Source organism: Amphiprion ocellaris, chromosome 8, assembly GCF_022539595.1.
Source record: "Amphiprion ocellaris isolate individual 3 ecotype Okinawa chromosome 8, ASM2253959v1, whole genome shotgun sequence".
Classification (NCBI taxonomy): Eukaryota; Metazoa; Chordata; class Actinopteri; family Pomacentridae; genus Amphiprion; species Amphiprion ocellaris.
This window is the reverse complement of record NC_072773.1, coordinates 18,290,407-18,309,289: the sequence shown is the minus strand read 5'-3', so window position 1 is coordinate 18,309,289 and position 18,883 is coordinate 18,290,407. Positions and strand designations below refer to the sequence as shown.

Below are 18,883 nucleotides of genomic sequence, written 5' to 3'. Positions count from 1 at the left end.
TTTGTGCACAGCGCAGATTTTCTGTGCGCGGAGACCGTGTCAGCAGTGCGCAATTGCGCACGCGCGCAGCTTAGAGGGAACAGTGGTCCCAAAACTGTTGATAAATTATTTCTCAATAAAAACTCATAACCAGTTACATAAGCACACCCTCTTTACTGACCTCTTTACCAATAAACCCCAAGACATATTTTGCCAAAATCCATAATAATCCATAAAATCTTAATTTGCACCAGCCCCATGTGAAAATGACATCAGTCTGTATTTGTAGAGCATCTCATGAATGTAACAGCACCGTTTAAATGTTTCATAACACAGAATATAAGCAAAGAGTATATAGGGATACAGACAAACATGGGAAATAAGAAACGTGCTCTTCAATAGTTATTGTCATTATTATTACTAGTAATATTATTTTTGTGTCCACTAGAACCCATACAAACATCTAGTGTAGTCAAAGAGGAATGTGTGCATGGCGAATCAAATCCAAAACAATCCATGAACCAACGACCACGTCTTGATTGCACTTCATATTATTGACCACTAGATGTCCTACTCGAGCACTGTGTGTCATTGAGGCCTCGAGTAATGAACCATGTTTTGAATGAAGTGTCGAAGCTTCAACAAAGCCTCGATCAGCCATCATTACAGCCAGAGATGCCACCAGACCTGCCGCCCACAGATATACATAAACTAGCTACGCTAGCGCCGCTGTCTTCAATATGATCTATGGTCTGACCAATCACTGCTCTCTGGCTCCGCCCTCTGAGAATCTTGTTGTCGTTTGGCTCCACACTTGCTGATGACCACTTCCGGTTTCAGAAAATGAAAAAACTGACCTTTTTTTCGTTTCTGTCTCTTACTGATTTTATTTTTTTGTTATTCTAAATATAAAATGAAAATCAAAGCATTTTAAAAATTTCGTACATCCCTTTTTGATCATGAAAAGGAAAAACGCCTTGTATTTCAATTTTAATTTTTGTATTTTAAAACGAAGATCAAATAACCACTCATTTTTTGTTTTTCAACACCCATTTCAGAACGGAATATCCAATTGCCAGATAAATACACGGACCATGTCCCAACACTGAATTAAAGTAGAGTTAATGTGGCTTTTTGATCACATTAATGTCAAAATGAAAACAGATCAGTGCCAACTCAGCTAAATAAACTACAAGTATAAAATGCAAAATCTGATTTTGCAATAAGTACATCAACACTCGTGCAGCCATAATATTTAAATTCTAATATTTATTCTGTGTTTTACATTATTTATGTAATATAAATAGTACTGATTTTGAAATTAAAATATTTAGATTTGTATTTATTATATATCTATATTTACATGTATCAGCTTAAAAACTGAATTAAATCCACTTTGATTCAGTGTTGCAGCAGTAAATGATCTGTGCAGGATAGCTAATAATGGATTCTTGGTTACAAACCTTTTGAAAAAGTGCTGTCCTGTTGTCATGGCATTGTTAACTGATGTTATTCTGAGCCTCATATTTCAAACCAGCGGTCCACTGGACCCATCTCCTGCCTGATGTGAACGCGCGTCCGCACGCGTGCCCGTGGCTGTTTTGAATGAGCTGAGTTTGTGTCCAACCTGCTGAGCGGCTCAATGATGCAGCAGCCTCGGTGACTCCCTCCTCCCTCCCCCCTGTCTCCCTGGATGTAATCTCCGACTTGACAACAGGTATTTGCAGTGTCCCAGACAAAGTAATCTGTCCAGTCGTCGGTGAGCTTTTGGCAGGAGAGTCAGAGCAGAGCCTCTCCAGCGCAGTCTCTAGGTGAGTCTCCATCACTGGGGCTGCTTCTTTACCAACATTGTAACTGCCTGATTCACACTTTAGTCTGAGATACAGATCGGACGCTGCTATTTACTGGCATGTTACTGTTTTTGACCAAGACTGAGGTAGAAAACCAGCGTTGCCTCATTTGTATTCTGCGCGTAATTGAGGTGTTTTTGTGGCTTTGGCATTCAGCTCAGACGGGAGAGCTGCTGTTCAGGCTCCATGTAAATATGTGATCCTTCAGTCTCTTTGCCGCAGAGTGATCTTATCCGCAGCCACCTTGTTATAGAGAAAAGGACGCATCCAGTGTCGGATAGTATCATCTCTCTGTATCAGTGTTGGTTTCCTTTGTGCGTCGGCGCAAAAACGCGTGACTCGACTGTAAACCTGCAGATTAGATAAGAGTCATCTGTAGGATGAGCATGATGTGCGAGATTTTCTTTATATTTTGTGCAATTGCTTTGAAAAAAAAACATCTTGAAATTTGCAACAGTGCTTCAGGTTTGGAGTTTGCAAATGAGTTTTGCATCGTTTGGTGAAGATCCTCTGCTGAGTCTTCTTTTCTGACCTGTCCTGCTAAATAACAACGTGAGAGAAAGACTTGCTGCAGGCGAATCCTCCAGCTCATCACTCAGATCCATTCTGTCACATAATAGGTCACTTCTTTATTGTGCTGCAGCTCTTGGGGTTAATGTGGTTATGCACAGAGTGGGAAAATGAAAGTGGAATGACCTCATAAAATCTGTTTTCCCTTCGTTTGTTCTTAGATTTTATGTGTTTGTACCACATGCTCATGAGATATATTTAAAGCAGACATTTATTTTGGATTTATTGGAGGCTGTTTTTTAGTGCTTGCATCCAAGACAAGGTCAGGTCTCCAGATCAGGAGTTACTAATCCATTATATAAGAGAAAAGAGGGCAAACAAACTGGGTAACCTGTTCTTTTAAAGTGCTCCTAATCCTCCTCAGTACCTCCAGTTTTATTGGATAAGTCATTCTTGCTCTTTTCCAAGCTCTAATCCTTATAGATGCTTATTATTTGAGCAAATAAAAAGTCTTTTTCCGATAACTAAGTGTAAGTGTTTAATCACCAGGTGTGCAGGCAGCTGTTTTCATAAGTCAAAAGTTTATTTGACAACAGTTGTGAAGTTGGTGCACATTTTTCGAGAAATTCAGGACAACTAATGGTGACAGATTGACCTTCTACTTTTATTCTTTTTTTTCTGTCTCTGTTAAATCATTGAGAGGCCTTATTGATACACAGCTGTATGCCCTGGTGTCCTTTGGTGCTGCTACAGTGTGGGACAGCCCTGGCGCTGGTTTAAACATTCCTGTGCACCAGTTAGAGCTTGGATTAGCGCGTCAACCTTTTGTCTGCCAGACAAAGACTCATCGCGTCTGATCTGCTGCGTCCTCCTGCAGACAGTCTGAGCAGCGCAGCAGACACAGCAGCCTTCATCCCTGCCTTCTGATGACTCCAGAGGATTTATGATTATGATGATGAGGAACTCTGAACATTAAGCCAGGATTACTTTTTTAAAACTTTAGCTTTAGTGCAGCTGCATGCAGAAATTAAACACGCTGAGGAATCAGTGTGGAGCTTCGGTGTTGACTGGCATCTATTCTTATGTGTTTTCTTTCAACTTAACTCGAAAAGAAATCCCTGTCGAAGCGTCTGCAGACATGGGTCGCCAAGAAGCCGACTATATGTGGAAGAAGGACACTGACAACATCCAGGAGATCTTTGACTTCATGGAAGAGTTGGGATCGTAAGTACATTTAACTTTTATTTACATTATGACTATTTATAGACGTTTCAGTGCCCTGTGCCTGTATATGTGGAATTTCTGCCCGTTTTTCTTTTTATTCTTGATGTTATTTTGTACTGCTGAATATGTTCCAGCTGAGATACTGAGGGGAACTACATGGCATGATTACAGACCCTCAGCATGCTGTTCGAGTTAAGGACAGATTACTGGTTTGATTGGATTGACACAAGGAGGCCTACTTTACTGCTGTCTCAGACAGCAAGACACCCTGGCTGTTAGATCCTGGCTAAGAAGTTCATTCACAAAAACATTTACACTTAACATAGTTCAAAAGAGGGAAGAAAGGCAAAAATCTGATTAGAAAGCAAGTACAAATCAAAGAAGAAGTGGAATAAGAAAACAGAAATGGCACCTTTTTACAATCAATTTAGAATTTAGGTAATTTTAAAATAACCAAAACTCTCATCCTAGTTTCATAGCGTTCAAGATTTTCAGTTTCTCTTTTTCTAACATCAAATTAAATGAATAATGTGTTTTCAACTGTTTCATAGCATGACTTTAGGGCACTGCAGTGGCTACTTTATTGCTGTTTTCTGACATGTTTTGACGAAACAATTATTCGGCAAATCAAGACATACTTAATCAATTAGTAATTAATTAAAACAATCAATAATTGCAGCCCTAAATGCACAGAAACTGATCAAATACAAGATTTCTAAGTAGATAATAAAACTCACTTGAAGTAATTTGTAAAAAAAAAAAAAAAAAAAAAGCAATGAAATTGAACTAAAGTCAATGTTTTGTAACAAACTGGTTATGTGAGCACTAAAAATGAGCAGGTGCTGCATCACTGTTTCATGTTTAGCGAGTGACTGTAGAACAACAGACAAGAAGCCGACAGTAAATAAAGGTGGAAGCTGAAATGCTGCCAGGGACACGTCGCTGTGTTGTGGGAAAACAGAAGGCAGAGGGCTGAAGACGCCGCTGAGTGTATAGTGATCTAATATGTGGTTCAATTAGTCTGCAGCAATTACGGTTATTTCCCCAAACAATTTGACAAAAACAACGCCTGGAGGTTCATGGAAGAGTGGGTGAGGACATGTGCTTGTAATGAGTGTATTTCTGTAGCACGTCAACACAGAATGATGCTGTGGTGCAATGAAATTAAAACCGGAGAGCCAAAGGGAAGCATGTTTGAGCCCCTCTGCTGCTTTCATTCCTGCTGGAGATGTGGAAGCTGTTCTGTGCAGTCCCATGTGTCCGGTTTAGTCTTTTTGTCATCATTTCTTCCATCACAATGAGTGGAAGGGAATCCAGAGGGGATGGGAGATTGCGTAGAACTGCATCTTCTCCCGGCGGACCTCATCACACGTAGCATAAACAGCATCCGGATGGTTTCCTGGTAATAACGACACACTGGTTTTGAAACACTCAGGTTAATGCGTCAGTAACTCCTGATTGGCTTTTAGTCATTTTTCATATTGATGATTTCTCTTGAGAGTCAGAATAGTTTCTCTGAGAGGAGGAAAATGAGCTGGGGGAACCTGAAGCAGTTGAGTGGTGGGATGTGAAGTGACAGGCAGCTGCGTCACAAGAAAACAGCTTCAGATCGAATCAGTTTTGTTTATGCAGCACGCCTGTGTCACCTAGAGGGCACAGGGCGGGTTATCCAGTGTCTCCCTGCGGCCCTCTGACACCTGCCCATGACCTGACCCGTACTCTGTGCAGGAGCCTCTTGTTTCCAAGGATCCCTGCTGCACAGGCTCACTTTCTGACCTTTGTGTCTTCAGCCCTCAGCCTGCTGCTGTTTCCATTGCGTCAGGGATAAAGAGCCTAATCCACCCGGTAGAACAACTATTCCCAGACAGCGCTGAAGATAGCGTGGACACAGAGCAGAGCAGAATAACAAGCTCCTTACCTATGAATGGTTAAGCCAAGGAGATTCTTAGGAAATCTTAATTGAACCCTTTGATATTGCTATCTCTGGCTTGGGTTTATTTTAATTCTGATGCTCTCCAAGAAATGTAGATCAGGAAGTTACTATCCCTGGATGACTGGACATATAGCATCCATTGTCTGACAGTTAGAGCCTTTTTAAAGTCATTAGATGCAATTATCTAACAGGAATTATATTTTAAGAGTGCACAAAATACCGTCATGAGTTTTTTCTTGCTTTGTTGTTGAGACAAGAAAGTTGGCAGATCTGTACAGTGAAAGCTAAGTGGTAAACCATACAGTGTTATGTAGTGTTTGTCTCATCAGTATTCAAAGTACCTTTCAATGTTTCTCACTAGGCCTGGTCTTTTCCAAAGGTAACATTTTCTGCCAACTGGCACCTCTAACGCTCAGAACTGAATCTTTTCTAGCTAATATGAAAACACAATAACCAAGGTGTAAAAAAACTCTATTTGTGGGTTTTACTGAAGTTAGAAAGTCAGCCTTTTCATCTAAGTCTGCAACAAACAACTAATTTTCCCCAAATCTTCTCAAAATATTCAACAAATCCTAGATTTCCCCATTTGAATCAAAGGGGTTTCTGCTGAAAAATAAATGAATCATATACAAATTAAGAAAGCAAGCCACAGCTGCTTCTGGTGAGAAAAATGTAAAATAAATCGACAGAGGCCAACTCCGTGTGCTGATATGGTCTCCATATTTTATTAACATCGACCCTAGACTAATAAGAGGAAGCCTCATTTGCACTCACCACTGCAGACTTGTTATCTCTCCCTGTGCTGTTTCAAAGCATTCGCTGCTGAACTCATCAATAACTCACGTTCAATATGTGTTCCTGTGTTAATTACCAGAGGGGCATTCTCAGAGGTTTACATGGTGAAGGAGAAGAAGACGGGAAAGAATTTTGCAATGAAGTGTGTGAAGAAGAAACAGAAGAGGGATCTCAATCTGGAGAATGAGATCGCTGTGCTCAGAAGGTAATTCACGTGAATTTTTATGAGCCTTCAGCTTTCATTTCACGTTCTGTCAGTAGTCAGCATGGGTGGGAGGTCTATTGATCTGCTTCCTCTTCTGCCTGTTGTTATGTTGAAAATACGTGAAGTTTGTGATGGGATGATGACACCATACAATATGTTTTTCCGAACAGAATCCAACATGACAATGTTGTGGGGATGGAGGATTTCTATGAAAGTCGGACCCATTACTATCTGGTCATGCAGCTGTGAGTTTTCCAGTTTTTATCTTAATATAAAATGAGGAAATTTGCAAATTGAAATTGCACTAAAGATGTCATTTTAAAGGCAGCGATGTCTTCCTACCAGTGTTTCAGGTGGTGAGCTGTTTGACCGGATCCTGGACCGGGGGATGTACTCAGAGAAGGATGCCAGCAGTGTGATCCAGCAGGTCCTGCAGGCCGTCAGTTATCTGCACCAGAACGGCATCGTGCACCGTGATCTCAAGGTACGACCCAGACAGCAGAATCAAACATATGTACAGTATACTGCACACTGCATTTGGTTACTCTTGCATTCATGTAATATATATATATATATATATATATATATATATATATATATATATATATATATATATATATATATATATATATATATATATATATATATATATATATATATATATATGTTTTAGTTGCTGTTTTGGATATAAATATGCTAAATATCCAAAATGTATAAAGTTTGTGCCTTCTCTGTGTTTAAAGAACCTAAAAATATTGATGCAGATGCTACAAACTACCTGTTGCAATCAATTCAATCCAAGTTGCCATCCAAGAGAAATGCTTACAGATTTAGTTTTGACACTTTGAGAAATGTATTTATTTGAGTAAAGTTTGATAGCAGTCTCTATATGTATGCATGTGTATGTTCACTATGCAGTTACACCTAGCGGATGGTTAGCATAGCTTAGCATTAGGACTGAAATCTAGTTGAAACGACGGGCTTGGCTCTGTCAGAAGGTAACAAAACAGCCCTACCAGCACCTTGATTTTGTCTCGTCTTGTCTCGTCAGTTGTCTTGTTAGTTTCATTCATACAAACAAAAGTACTGCAAAAAGTGAAATTTGTGATTTTACAGAGGTGATGTCTATAATGACTATTTCTGAGGAGCCTCAGCTGGTTGTCTTTCCAAGAAATAGCTAATGAGCTTTAGAGGTACTACAAGGTTGATTTTGTTGCCTCAGATAGAGCAAGGCTAATTATTTCTCCTGTTTGCAATTTTTATGCTAAGCTAACCAGCAGTAGATTCTTATTTATATATAGTTATATTTACACATACACTACCCATCAAACGATTGGACACACGCACACAGTGTTTTCTTTATTTCCAAATTATTTTCATGACTATTTGCATTGTAGATTCTCACTGAAGGCATCAAAACTATGAATGATCACATATGGATTTATGTAGGAAACAAAAAAAGTGTGAAATAAGTCAAAGCATGTTTTAAATTTTAGATTCTTTCAAAATAGTCATGAAAATAAAGAAAAACATTAAATGAGAAGATGTGTCCAAACTTTTGACTGGTAACATATATTTATATGTTTTTCTCCCAAAACATTCCTTTAACTTGAGATCTCATTGATAAATAAACTCTACCACTTTGACTTTTTCCACAAGTTTTGGATTGATGGAGTTTTCAATTTTATCTAAGTGAACTATTTAAGCACTTGTTCCACCACAGCAGGTGAAGTAAAACTTTGAAAAGTTCATCATTGAGAACATCATCCTGTGTGTTTGTCCCTGTGCAGCCAGAGAACATCCTGTACTACAGCCAGGAAGAAAACTCCAAGATCATGATCAGTGACTTTGGCCTGTCAAAGATGATAGATAATGACATCATGTCGACAGCCTGTGGCACCCCGGGATATGTAGGTGAGCAAACATGTCAGTCTGGTGAATAATACATGGAGACTTACTGAGTGGGAGGCTTGAAATGGGTCATTAGAACACACTAGGGTGAAAAAAACAGGGCGGTAGAGATAGTATATATTATTTACATCTTTGTTTCTCAACACATTGTGCTAAAGATTTAACATGTTCCCTCATTTTCAGCTCCTGAAGTTTTGGCACAGAAGCCTTACAGCAAGGCAGTAGACTGCTGGTCTATTGGAGTTATCACCTACATCCTGTAAGCATAAAGATTTGATATCTGCTGCACAATTTTCATGATTGTTAGATGAAAGGTTACCTGTTGTGGAAAGTAACTAAGCACTGTTACTGAAATACTGTACTTGGACGGAAATATTGTACTTCCTGCTTCACTACATTTATCTGACAACTTTGGTTACTTTTAAAAGGAAGATTTAACACCACTTATTAATATAATAAGCTTTTAAAATACAACACATTAGAGTTTAAACCAGTGGTTTGCAACCTTTGTGGCCTCTTACAAACAGCAGTATGTAGTCGGGCTCACGTTTCACTTGTCTGTGAGTTGTTATCAGCTCCACCAAATAGTGATTTTTTCCCCCTCTTACATGATCTCATTTCTGTTCAAATCATCATCATAAAAGCAAAGGTTAGAGAAAAAGTTAAAAAAAAAAAAAAAAAACTGAACACAGGTTTGTGAATCATCTCTGATTAATCATGTTTGGAGCCCTCAGATGTATCTGCTGTCTCTGTGTATAAAACTGGATATAAAGGAGTTCAAACCTGCAGCGGCTACAACAGTAACATTCTGCTGACACACTGATGCTTCACTATTAATAATCTTCAAATATAATATTAGTCAGGGGGATTAAACCCATACTTTTACATTAATACTTTAAATTTTGTTGCTAATACTTTGATCTGACAAAGCATCTAAATTCTTCTTCTGCCACTAATTGCTGCTGCTGTTCTCATGTTTTTTTTTTTTATATGACACAGTTACTTGAATAAATAAAGATGATGCAGTGATTGAGTCAATGATATATTCTTCTATTTTCATTAAAGACTCTGTGGATATCCCCCGTTTTATGAAGAAAGTGAGACACGACTCTTCTCCAAGATCATAAAGGCGCAGTATGAGTTTGACTCACCCTTCTGGGACGACATCTCTGAGTCTGGTAACTACACTGAGCGTTAACACGGACCTCTTGTGTAGCTGCAGAATATTGTCTTATCTCTAATGTCTGTCTAACTGTTTTGATCTACAGCGAAGGACTTCATACGTAACATGATGCAGAAGAATCCCAACATGCGCTACACCACAGACCAGGCGCTCAGACACCCCTGGTGAGTGGCACCCAGTAGCTTTGTATCATGGCATGTAGCATAGTTACGTTTTAGATAGTTATATAAATCAAAAAACTTAGTATTGCCTTTTGCAGTTAGCAGACATTGCTCTCCCATCCCTGGATGTTTGACATTTTAGGGACGTATAATCACATCCGTTTAAGACACGAGTGTGACGTACAGTATCGGGTCACCCAGATGGATTCGGGATTAACGTCTACCTTGAAATAAATTTAAGCTTTCTGTTCTGTCAACCTATTCCAGGATTATCGGAAAGACGGCCCGAAGCCACGACATCTACTATTCTGTCAGCGTTCAGATCCAAAAGAACTTTGCCAAGTCTAAATGGAAGGTCAGTCCACACTGATTTCTTGGCTCTGACGTGGTAATCTCATTGAGGAGCTGCAGTTTACAGCAGATTAATCGGGTACCTACCTAAATCCTTCCTGATTAGGGACAGTTTAATAAGATACTCTTCTGTAATCAAGGCCATGGATGGCTGATGTAGGGCTTTTAGTGTCAGGGGAAACAAAACAAATGTGATTGATGGGCAGTAAAATTGTCTGGACAATACATGTATGACATGCTGTGTTTGTTAAGATTTGGTATAGCAGAAGCATAATGTCTCACAAACATCACCATGCATAAGTACCGTAGTTCAGGTAAACTAAGATCTCTTTGTGAATCTCTTTTCTGTGTAAACCCTACAGCAAGCCTACAATGCTGCTGTAGCCATCAACCACATGAAGAAGCTGCAGCTGGCCCACTCAGAGCTGGTCCTGAGGCAGGCCAGCATCCCTGACATCAAGGTGATCGACGTGTCCTCCCCAACAAGAAACCGCAAACATCTCAACCTAGACAAGCTCGATCCCAAAGCGGAGGAGGCCAATGGGAACGTACGCGGGGCGCAACACATGCCACTGCCTCTGAGCCATGCCGAACTGAAGAGCCACTTCCACCCGCTGAAGGCCAGTCAGAGCCAGTGTGGCGCTCACCACACGCCCACGATAGCCGAGCAGGGGAAGCACGTCTACCACTCAGAGCCCGCCAACCTCAACGGGTTTGTGTAGGCCTCATATGATGTTGTGAAGTTTGACTTTCTGATATCGCAGCAGGGCTGACGTTTTCTCTTTTTGCCTGCAGGTACGGTAAAAATCGCAACACTAAGACGATACAGACTGGAGTCTGCTCAGTCATGTAAAAGGCTTCATGAAGTTTACATGGAAACAAAGCAATTTACTTGGTAGGTTCAAGTAAAACATTGCATCATTGAATCATAATCCAACAGTAATTGAAATAATACTGTATTTTAATTGCAACGTTATTATTCAGCAAGTGCACAAAGGGCCACACAGGTGCTCTTTACATTAGCATGTCAAAATCTTTGTCAAAAAGGGATAAAAGTTTTTATTCAGGGAGTTTTTTTTCTTACTAATTCACAAACTTTATCTGAAATCTGACAGAATGACTCATCCTGCACATCAGTTAATGTTTCCCCGTGAGGCCACACTAGTATTAACACCCTGTCTGTGACACAGAGACACACAGCAACCTTTGTGATGCATGCTGTACAGGTTTCATTTCATTTTCAGCTCATTACAGGCAAACATGTGTCTCACCCTGGGTGCTTCTCTGCCCTCTGCAGGTCAGTGTTGCTGTGTGGACTCAGCATGCAGCTGTTTTGTGTCAGCAGCTCTCCGGTACTGAGAATGAGCAGCGGTTGATCCTTGGATGGACCCGAGTGGTCTGTGAAGTCCACAGTCTGTGGGACATTTTGCTTTAGAAGGAGTGCCTATGGAGCTTTTCAACACATAAACACACGCACAGCATTTTAGACAGTCATCCAGGGGATGTCTTCCTTAGAATGGGCTCACTTGGTGCTGAGCTCCATGTCTTTATGGTGAAGTCGTCCCTGACTTCTGTTGTCTGAGAGTTTAATTCATCAGCACTTAGGGTTCAGGTTTCTTAGGATCATGGTTGTTTAAGGGAACATACACAATGCAATAAGATACGTTATTGTACTTGATCATGTGTAAAGCTTTATCCTATAACCTACCTGCATTTGCAAGCCTATATATATATATATATTTTTTTTAAATGCATGCTGGGAGGAACCAATAGCTCAATTGGTTGAGCGGTTGACCTATAAACAGGGGCTATAGTCCCCGATGCAGCAGTCATGGGTTCAAGTCCAACCCATGGCCACTTGCTATATGTCCTTCTCTGACTCTTCTCCCTACATTTCCTGTCTCTAAAAAAAATGCATGCTTGCTGCTTCTTATAAGCCATATTGGTGTAATTTATTCTGGCAAAGTCGTCTCTTATTTTTTGTTACTTTCCTTCTGTGTCTGTTTTTTGTTTTGTTTTTTTTTTTTTTGCTTGAATTTTTTTCTAAAGTATTTTCTTCCTTTTATTAAAAAATAAAAAGACAAAAAAGAGCAGGTCAGACATAAGTTCACAACTAAACATTATATTGTATATTCAAAGAAATGAATCATCAACAGTGTAAATGCCACAAGTATATCCAGAACTTGCCAATTCATAGCGCTCACATGCCATCAACCTAAATGTCCTGCTCTATATATGGTAATAGATGTTTGTCCACCGCTTTGGACAGTCGGCTTTTTTTCTCTTCAGCTATATGTGGCTTTGTATTAATGCGTTCAACAGATATTGATCTTGTCTATGTTTCATGCTGGAATTCCTGTATGCACTAAAATAAAACCTGTACAGAATCTGCATTTGTTTTCTTCCCATTTGATTGATCTGTGAAAACTTGCTGAGAATTAACTGTGGGATTAGTTTTATACAAATGCACCATTACTCACACAAAATAATCAATGACAATAATTGTCATGTTCTGGGCTTACAAACTTTAGGACCTAATTTTTATTTTCTCCATTAAAAAGTTTTGAAATTTTCTTTATAAACAAGTCAAGTTACACATTGTAGATGCTTATACTGTCTATACATACTCAATATTACATGACAGAAATGTGCAATCAGACTCGAGTAACACACCTTCTACAAGAGAATGAATAAGAAGAAAAATGTTTGCTGACATCTATAGACTGGAATTACTCATAGACATATTTAAAGCTATATTTCACCTTTTGTTAATTTCTTATTCCAATGAAACAAATGAAACAGAGTCGGAATGCAACTACAAGCCTTAATGAATTCATCCACTAATTGGTTTTCACCATTTACTTTGTCTTTCTTGTTTGTAGTTTGATTCCTCCAATTACTTTGCTGAGTTATTTTTTGCTAATTAAAACTAAATATATGGTCATCTGGAACTCGATGTACTCAATTCCTTGACCTGACTGGTATTCCCAATTAAACTAACCTCCAAAGCCAATTACCGGCCGTACTGTAGCAGATTAGATGTCACACTAGCTCCTCCAGCACAGCCAGGATTACAGAGAACAGTGTATTTAGAGCAGCAGGTTTTAGTCAGAGCAAATTACAGTGAACCAGCAGATATTCAAACATGTCGTTGTAACCAGGTACAGTAAAAGTTTCAGCCTTTATCAAAACATATGAATCTAAAACTGTGAATCCCCATGGACAAAATTCATTTATGTTTAAGGGTACTACTAAATTTTCTCTGACTGCTGTAAACCTTAAATCTTTTGGATTAGCTAAGATGGAACATTAGAAGCACCATGTGGTTCTGTATGGTGAATACTCATCTTTCTTGTGTTTTATATGCTTTCTAAAGTTGGAGATGTTAAAAACAGAAACTGTGAAAATATAAAGATGCTTACGACAGTAATTCCTCCAGCCCCCCATTCAACTAGATCTGACCTTCCAGCTTTACAAGTCAGAATTTTGTTAAGTTTCAAAGCAGGTTCTGATGAACTAACAGTCGCTCATCATTCTCACTGCTGATCCTTGTCCAGCTGTTCAGAATGACCAGCTATCTTTCAGTCCACCAGGCTGATTTATGTTCAGAAGCTGCCGCTAACTCTAAAATGTCTCAGCCATGAGAATCAAATGGTCTACTTTTGGCTGCAAGAGTGAACACAAGAGTCTTAATGCACTCCCAGCAGCTGAGAAACTGAACAGCCAGCAGATTTAGCTTAATTATTAATGACAATGTCACCGCAACAGTAAGCGAGGAATGTTTCCAAAAACACTAGCTAACAATACCTACAAGTTCTAATAATATCTTTAAAAAAAGCAAAAAACATTTGAGTCCAATGTTCAAGACATTTATTTTTTCAAATTGAGTTCCTATAAAGCTAAAATTTAACTTAGACACATTTTAAAGGGACAGTCAGAGGATGTTAGGATTGTGTTACATGATAACAGAGGAAGGAACATCGTCAAACAATATTAAAAAACTGTTGTCAAGATGTGTTAACAAAGGCAGAACATTTTGGATGCAATATTCTGAGGATATTTTGGGGATGTTGTTGAGGTAACTGTTCAGGAAATTTCTGATTTTGAACAATTGCTTGCAAACAGAAGAGTGTCCTTACTGAGTTTTACTGGATGTAACTGTGCATGTGGACGTAGTCAGTCACTAAGCAGACTCTGTGGCTGAATGAATGCCTCAGCTAAAGTCTTTATACATTTTTGACGGAAATAATTACATTACTAGATAAATTATTTGGCCCCTCGCCCAGTTTTCTGATTCTCCACAGAATACTAGCTTTAGTTGCTTCATGCTCTCCCCTGGTGCATTCACCCGGGTCATGTGCTGGTCGTCTTACTGCCATGGAATCAGTTTATGATATTGGTTGCTCAATAAATAATGTCCTCTATTGCAGACATGAGTTCTTATGACAGTGTGGTTGTTATTTCACTTATGCAATCCATGCCTTTTTGCAGTGTCAGAACAGGCAAGTGAGACAAGGACATCATTTGTGCATCAAGACACCTGCACACAAGTAGTTAGGAACACCTGTAAATAACCAGGGTCACATGAACAGTTTAACAGATAATGATAAAACTACAGTATTACATGAGAAAATGATTACATAAGTAAATAATAAACAAAGCAGATTACATGAGTAAATGATAAAATTCCTCTCACAGTATCACCTCTACAGCTTTGCAGAACTTTTTCAGAACATCTTTGATTCAAAACCCAATCTAACTAGGTTAGCGTTAGCATGCTCTGCAGCTAATTTGGCTAACATTATCATTAGCATACATTCTCTGTATGCCCACAGACGAGAATGATGTGGGGAATTGTAACAGTGAGGGACATTCACAGATAGAGGAAAGCTAAAGTCACATTTGAGACTAATAAACAAGGACTGTGGATTACTCTGTTATCTGTTTTGCTTCTGCGCAACTTGAACTGTTTGCTTACATTTGTTTACTTCTCTCCTGCTCCTTGTGCTCACAAATACTGCTTTTTAATACAGCAAAATTTCTTCCAATAAAACTGTTCTCATTTACATATTTTTCTGTTTCTTTTGTCAGACAATAAAATGAGCATGAAAAGTGACTGGAGCACAGATAAACCTGCAGTTGATTCAGGTGAGCTACTGCTTTGCATGGCTAAACTACTGATTTTATAACTGCAACTTCATATGATGAACTCACAACAGACATGAATTAAAAGCAACTGCTTAGCTCTGTATTCCATGATATTATCATATAAAATGGTTGCTCAAAAAGAGCATTAGTGGCGATAGAAATCCCTGGCATTGCAGGCTAATCATTCGCAAAAACAAAAACAAACTTTATAACCAGGGTTTTTTCAGTTATTTAACCTGGGAGTTATACAGTCATGGTGAAATAAACATTGTTTCACAGTATTTTAAGCCGAAAAATTGAAAGAAACCATTTCATGACGTGAGACTTTCATTAATTTGCTGAAAGTGGTCACAACATGAGACATTTAAATAGTGTGCTAAAGATAACCAAGTCTGTATTCATTCTTCAGTTTTGAAATCAGAAACCCTCGTGTTTGTGTGTTGGCATTTTCAGACTGCTTATGTTTGTCTTAAAACATTATTTTTGAAAACAAGATAGTGTATTTTACCCTTTTCTCCCCTGAGCTCCTGCTGAAAGAGCTTTCACATCTACACACACCACAAACCCTCCTGAACCACAGCATGACTGACTTGGTGAAGTCCAGCATGAAGACAGACCATCCATTGAAAGGAGAAATATGTGGCAAAGGTCCTCAAACAGTCTCAACCTTTTTCCCAGCTGTGACAAACATAAATGCCTCGAACCTAGACCGAGTTGCTCAAAGAGAAACTCTATTGACATCCTAATTACAGTGATATTACTAGCACTGTTTTAGGAAAGTCTGCTTTGCAAAACACCACAAATTGTGTGAAAGGTTTGCCTTGAATCTAGAGACTGGTTTTTAGCATGTTCACCTATTTTTTGAATGTATGTATTTTCTACAGCTTATGGGTTTATTTAACAAACGCGAAGAATAATATGAAATAAGTAATGTTAGCAATATCAGAAAAAAGGAAAATTGCTACTTTGCCTGTTGGTAATGTATATTTTTAAACTTTTCTGGCCCTTTACTCATTTCAGGGTATTGCTGGTGATAAGAAGCCCTGGTTAATGTGTACCTGAGCTAAAAATAGTCACAATAATAACATCAGCAAATGACAAGTTAGTAGGTCGAAGTGATGTTAGGTGATAGATCAGAGGACACCAAAATCAGCATGATCCTATTAATGCAAAATGTGGTGGGCCTGTAGAGGGACAGAACCCCGACTGGTTCAAACTGGATTAAATGTTATTATGCCAAGCAGGCATCATACGCTGTGCAGATGCTGAACCGACATGCAGGAGTCTCATGACGTTGTCCAGTTGTCACTTTCACTGATCTCTGATGACACACGTCTCTCTGTGACAAAGATCAGACACATTTCCCAACTCACTCGCCTGACTTCACCCCTTTCCCTTGTGCAGGGTGAACTAAGTCAAAGGGCAGAAGGTTGGAGACACATACTCACACACGTACAAGCTAACCCCTGCAGTCCGTCACCGCCTCGCTGTCAGACAGGAGAGCAGGAGTCAGACCAGCTCAGGACTGCATGATTCGAGGGATTCTACTGAACCTTATCCTCTTGTGAAGCTTATCTGTCAGCTCAATATGAGAGATTTCATGTGCGCCAATACAGTTGTCCAGCAATCTCTGTTGACCAATAAATGGGATTGACTCTGCACAGGCTCAAGTACTGTGATTGGACACTAACCAAGCTCTCCTGATGAGCTGATGGTGACCAATGTTCAACAGCTCACACAACTAAAAACCAATTAGTTATGTTGTTCAGTAATATAATACGTTCAGTGGAATGTTTAGCCAACATGATTTGTTCTTTCTGGATAGATAGATAGATAGATAGATAGATAGATAGATAGATAGATAGATAGATAGATAGATAGATAGATAGATAGATAGATAGATAGATAGATAGATAGATAGATAGATAGATAGATAGATAGATAGATAGATAGATAGATAGATAGATAGATAGATAGATAAAACAGAAGTCCAATTGCTTTATACCAAAGATCATCTGATAATCATGACATCTGCACAGACACAATATAATATAGTCTCCTGAATCTGCTTCACAACACATACAGGCCTCATGTGATGTAACACGCGCACAGTGTCACGTACAGGGAGTATTTGTCTCACTTCTGGAAACTCATGCCCTTTTCCCCAAACAAACCCTAATCTCTAAAAAGCACTCACAGTGCAAGTAGCCTCATGAATATGCATTTTGTCTCCACAGTGGGAGTCAACCTGACTCTGCTTGTCTTTAAATTGCAGGATCTGCCCCCTCCTCTTTGCCTGCGAATGCTTGGTCAGACCAAACACTAAGAAAAAATCAAGGATTTGGTGTGTGCTTCAAAGTGAGTATCTGCATTTTTTGCATGTAGTAGAAATATTGATTTCTCTTACCAAAACCATTTTTTTTTAAAAGCAAATCTTGATCTTGGATAATTGCCTCTAATAAAACACTCTTCCTTTTCCTTCAACAGGGTCATCAAACAACACAAAATGGAAAGCATTAGCGAGTTCATTCCATTTGCTAAGGAGATGCTGAGAGAGAGGCCCAGCCGGAGCATGCTGAAGATCTACATGATCGGCTCCACTGTGGCAATGCTTGGAATGGTCGGTGGTTTGGTGGAAACAATTGTCCTGCCCTTTGTGGAGAAGGACACTTTGGAGGATGAACCATTAGAGCTTATCATGGAGAGCGAGAAGGAGAAGAAGCAGGTGTTGAAGTCCCGGCCTGCCTTGGTTCATACTGAAGTGGTGGATGTGCCGGAGGCGGTGGCGACTGGAGCCAAGGCCAAACACCTGGTGGCCATTGGGCGGAGAAACTCAGCCAACCGCTTACATGCTTCTTAAAGCAGCATGTACCCCTCCTGATGTAAATGGACACAGCAGTTACAACATTGGTGGTACCACTGGTAAATTAAATCACCACGTTGAACTGGTCCATTTCTGCTTGTTCATTCATTTCAGATTAGATAAACATGCATTGTCCCCTTTGTTGACTGGCAAAAATGAGATGAGATACAATGCAAACTGCAGGTTACAGTAACGTCTGGCTGCTGGGCAGCAGATACTTGTGGATGTGATGTGATGATGTGCTGGAAGAATAATAGAATGTCTGTGATTTAATTCATGATGCATTCTAATAAATGTATTTTCACCTAACAACAGATTCAGGACATGATTTTATAATAATCTTGGGTGCAGGTTTCCTCAAAGAGATGGCTCTATAATAACATGTCATAAAGAGGAATCATTTAGACTTTAGCAAAACATATTGATTAGAGCGAGTTCAAAGGCTGAAAATAATGATATTTTTCTTTATTAGTTGATCTGCTGATTATTTTTGTGCTTAGCCAATGATTTCTTTTACCTATAAAATGTCAAAAAACCTCCAACGTAGCATTTTGAAACTCATTGCTTTGTCATCCAAGCAATCCAAAATCCAAAATATTCATTTTATAATAATAGAAAATAGGGGGGGGGAAGTAGAAAAGTGACACAAATTAAAAGTTGGAGTTACTCAATGTTTGTAATTTTTGATTCAAAAATGCTTAAAATGATTAGTTGATCAGTTTTATCGTCTCTGTGACAAATTCATGCTTAGTAATATTGCCACTTTTTTC

At 39.1% G+C, this 18,883-nt stretch overlaps 2 protein-coding genes across 3 annotated transcripts; both read left to right on the top strand.

The window, feature by feature from the left end:
- The first annotated feature begins 1,605 nt into the window (after positions 1-1,605).
- camk1gb (calcium/calmodulin-dependent protein kinase IGb) lies at positions 1,606-18,425 on the top strand. 2 transcript variants are annotated; one of them, XM_023260921.3, is made up of 14 exons: positions 1,606-1,790; positions 3,452-3,563; positions 6,371-6,496; positions 6,667-6,741; positions 6,842-6,980; positions 8,287-8,410; positions 8,591-8,666; positions 9,473-9,585; positions 9,676-9,754; positions 10,019-10,106; positions 10,465-10,814; positions 10,898-10,997; positions 11,400-17,608; positions 17,738-18,425. In XM_023260921.3, the coding sequence occupies exons 2-12, from the start codon at positions 3,478-3,480 to the stop codon at positions 10,953-10,955; spliced, it is 1,314 nt and encodes a 437-aa protein (XP_023116689.1). In that variant the 5' UTR covers positions 1,606-1,790; positions 3,452-3,477; the 3' UTR covers positions 10,956-10,997; positions 11,400-17,608; positions 17,738-18,425. The 2 variants fall into 2 exon arrangements, with proteins under 2 accessions (XP_023116689.1, XP_054868897.1); XM_055012922.1 differs by lacking the exon at positions 1,606-1,790 and having other exon boundaries at positions 1,867-3,563.
- g0s2 (G0/G1 switch 2) lies at positions 17,757-18,110 on the top strand. Its single transcript, XM_055012692.1, has one exon. The coding sequence runs from the start codon at positions 17,757-17,759 to the stop codon at positions 18,108-18,110; it is 354 nt and encodes a 117-aa protein (XP_054868667.1).
- Positions 18,426-18,883: the final 458 nt, after the last annotated feature.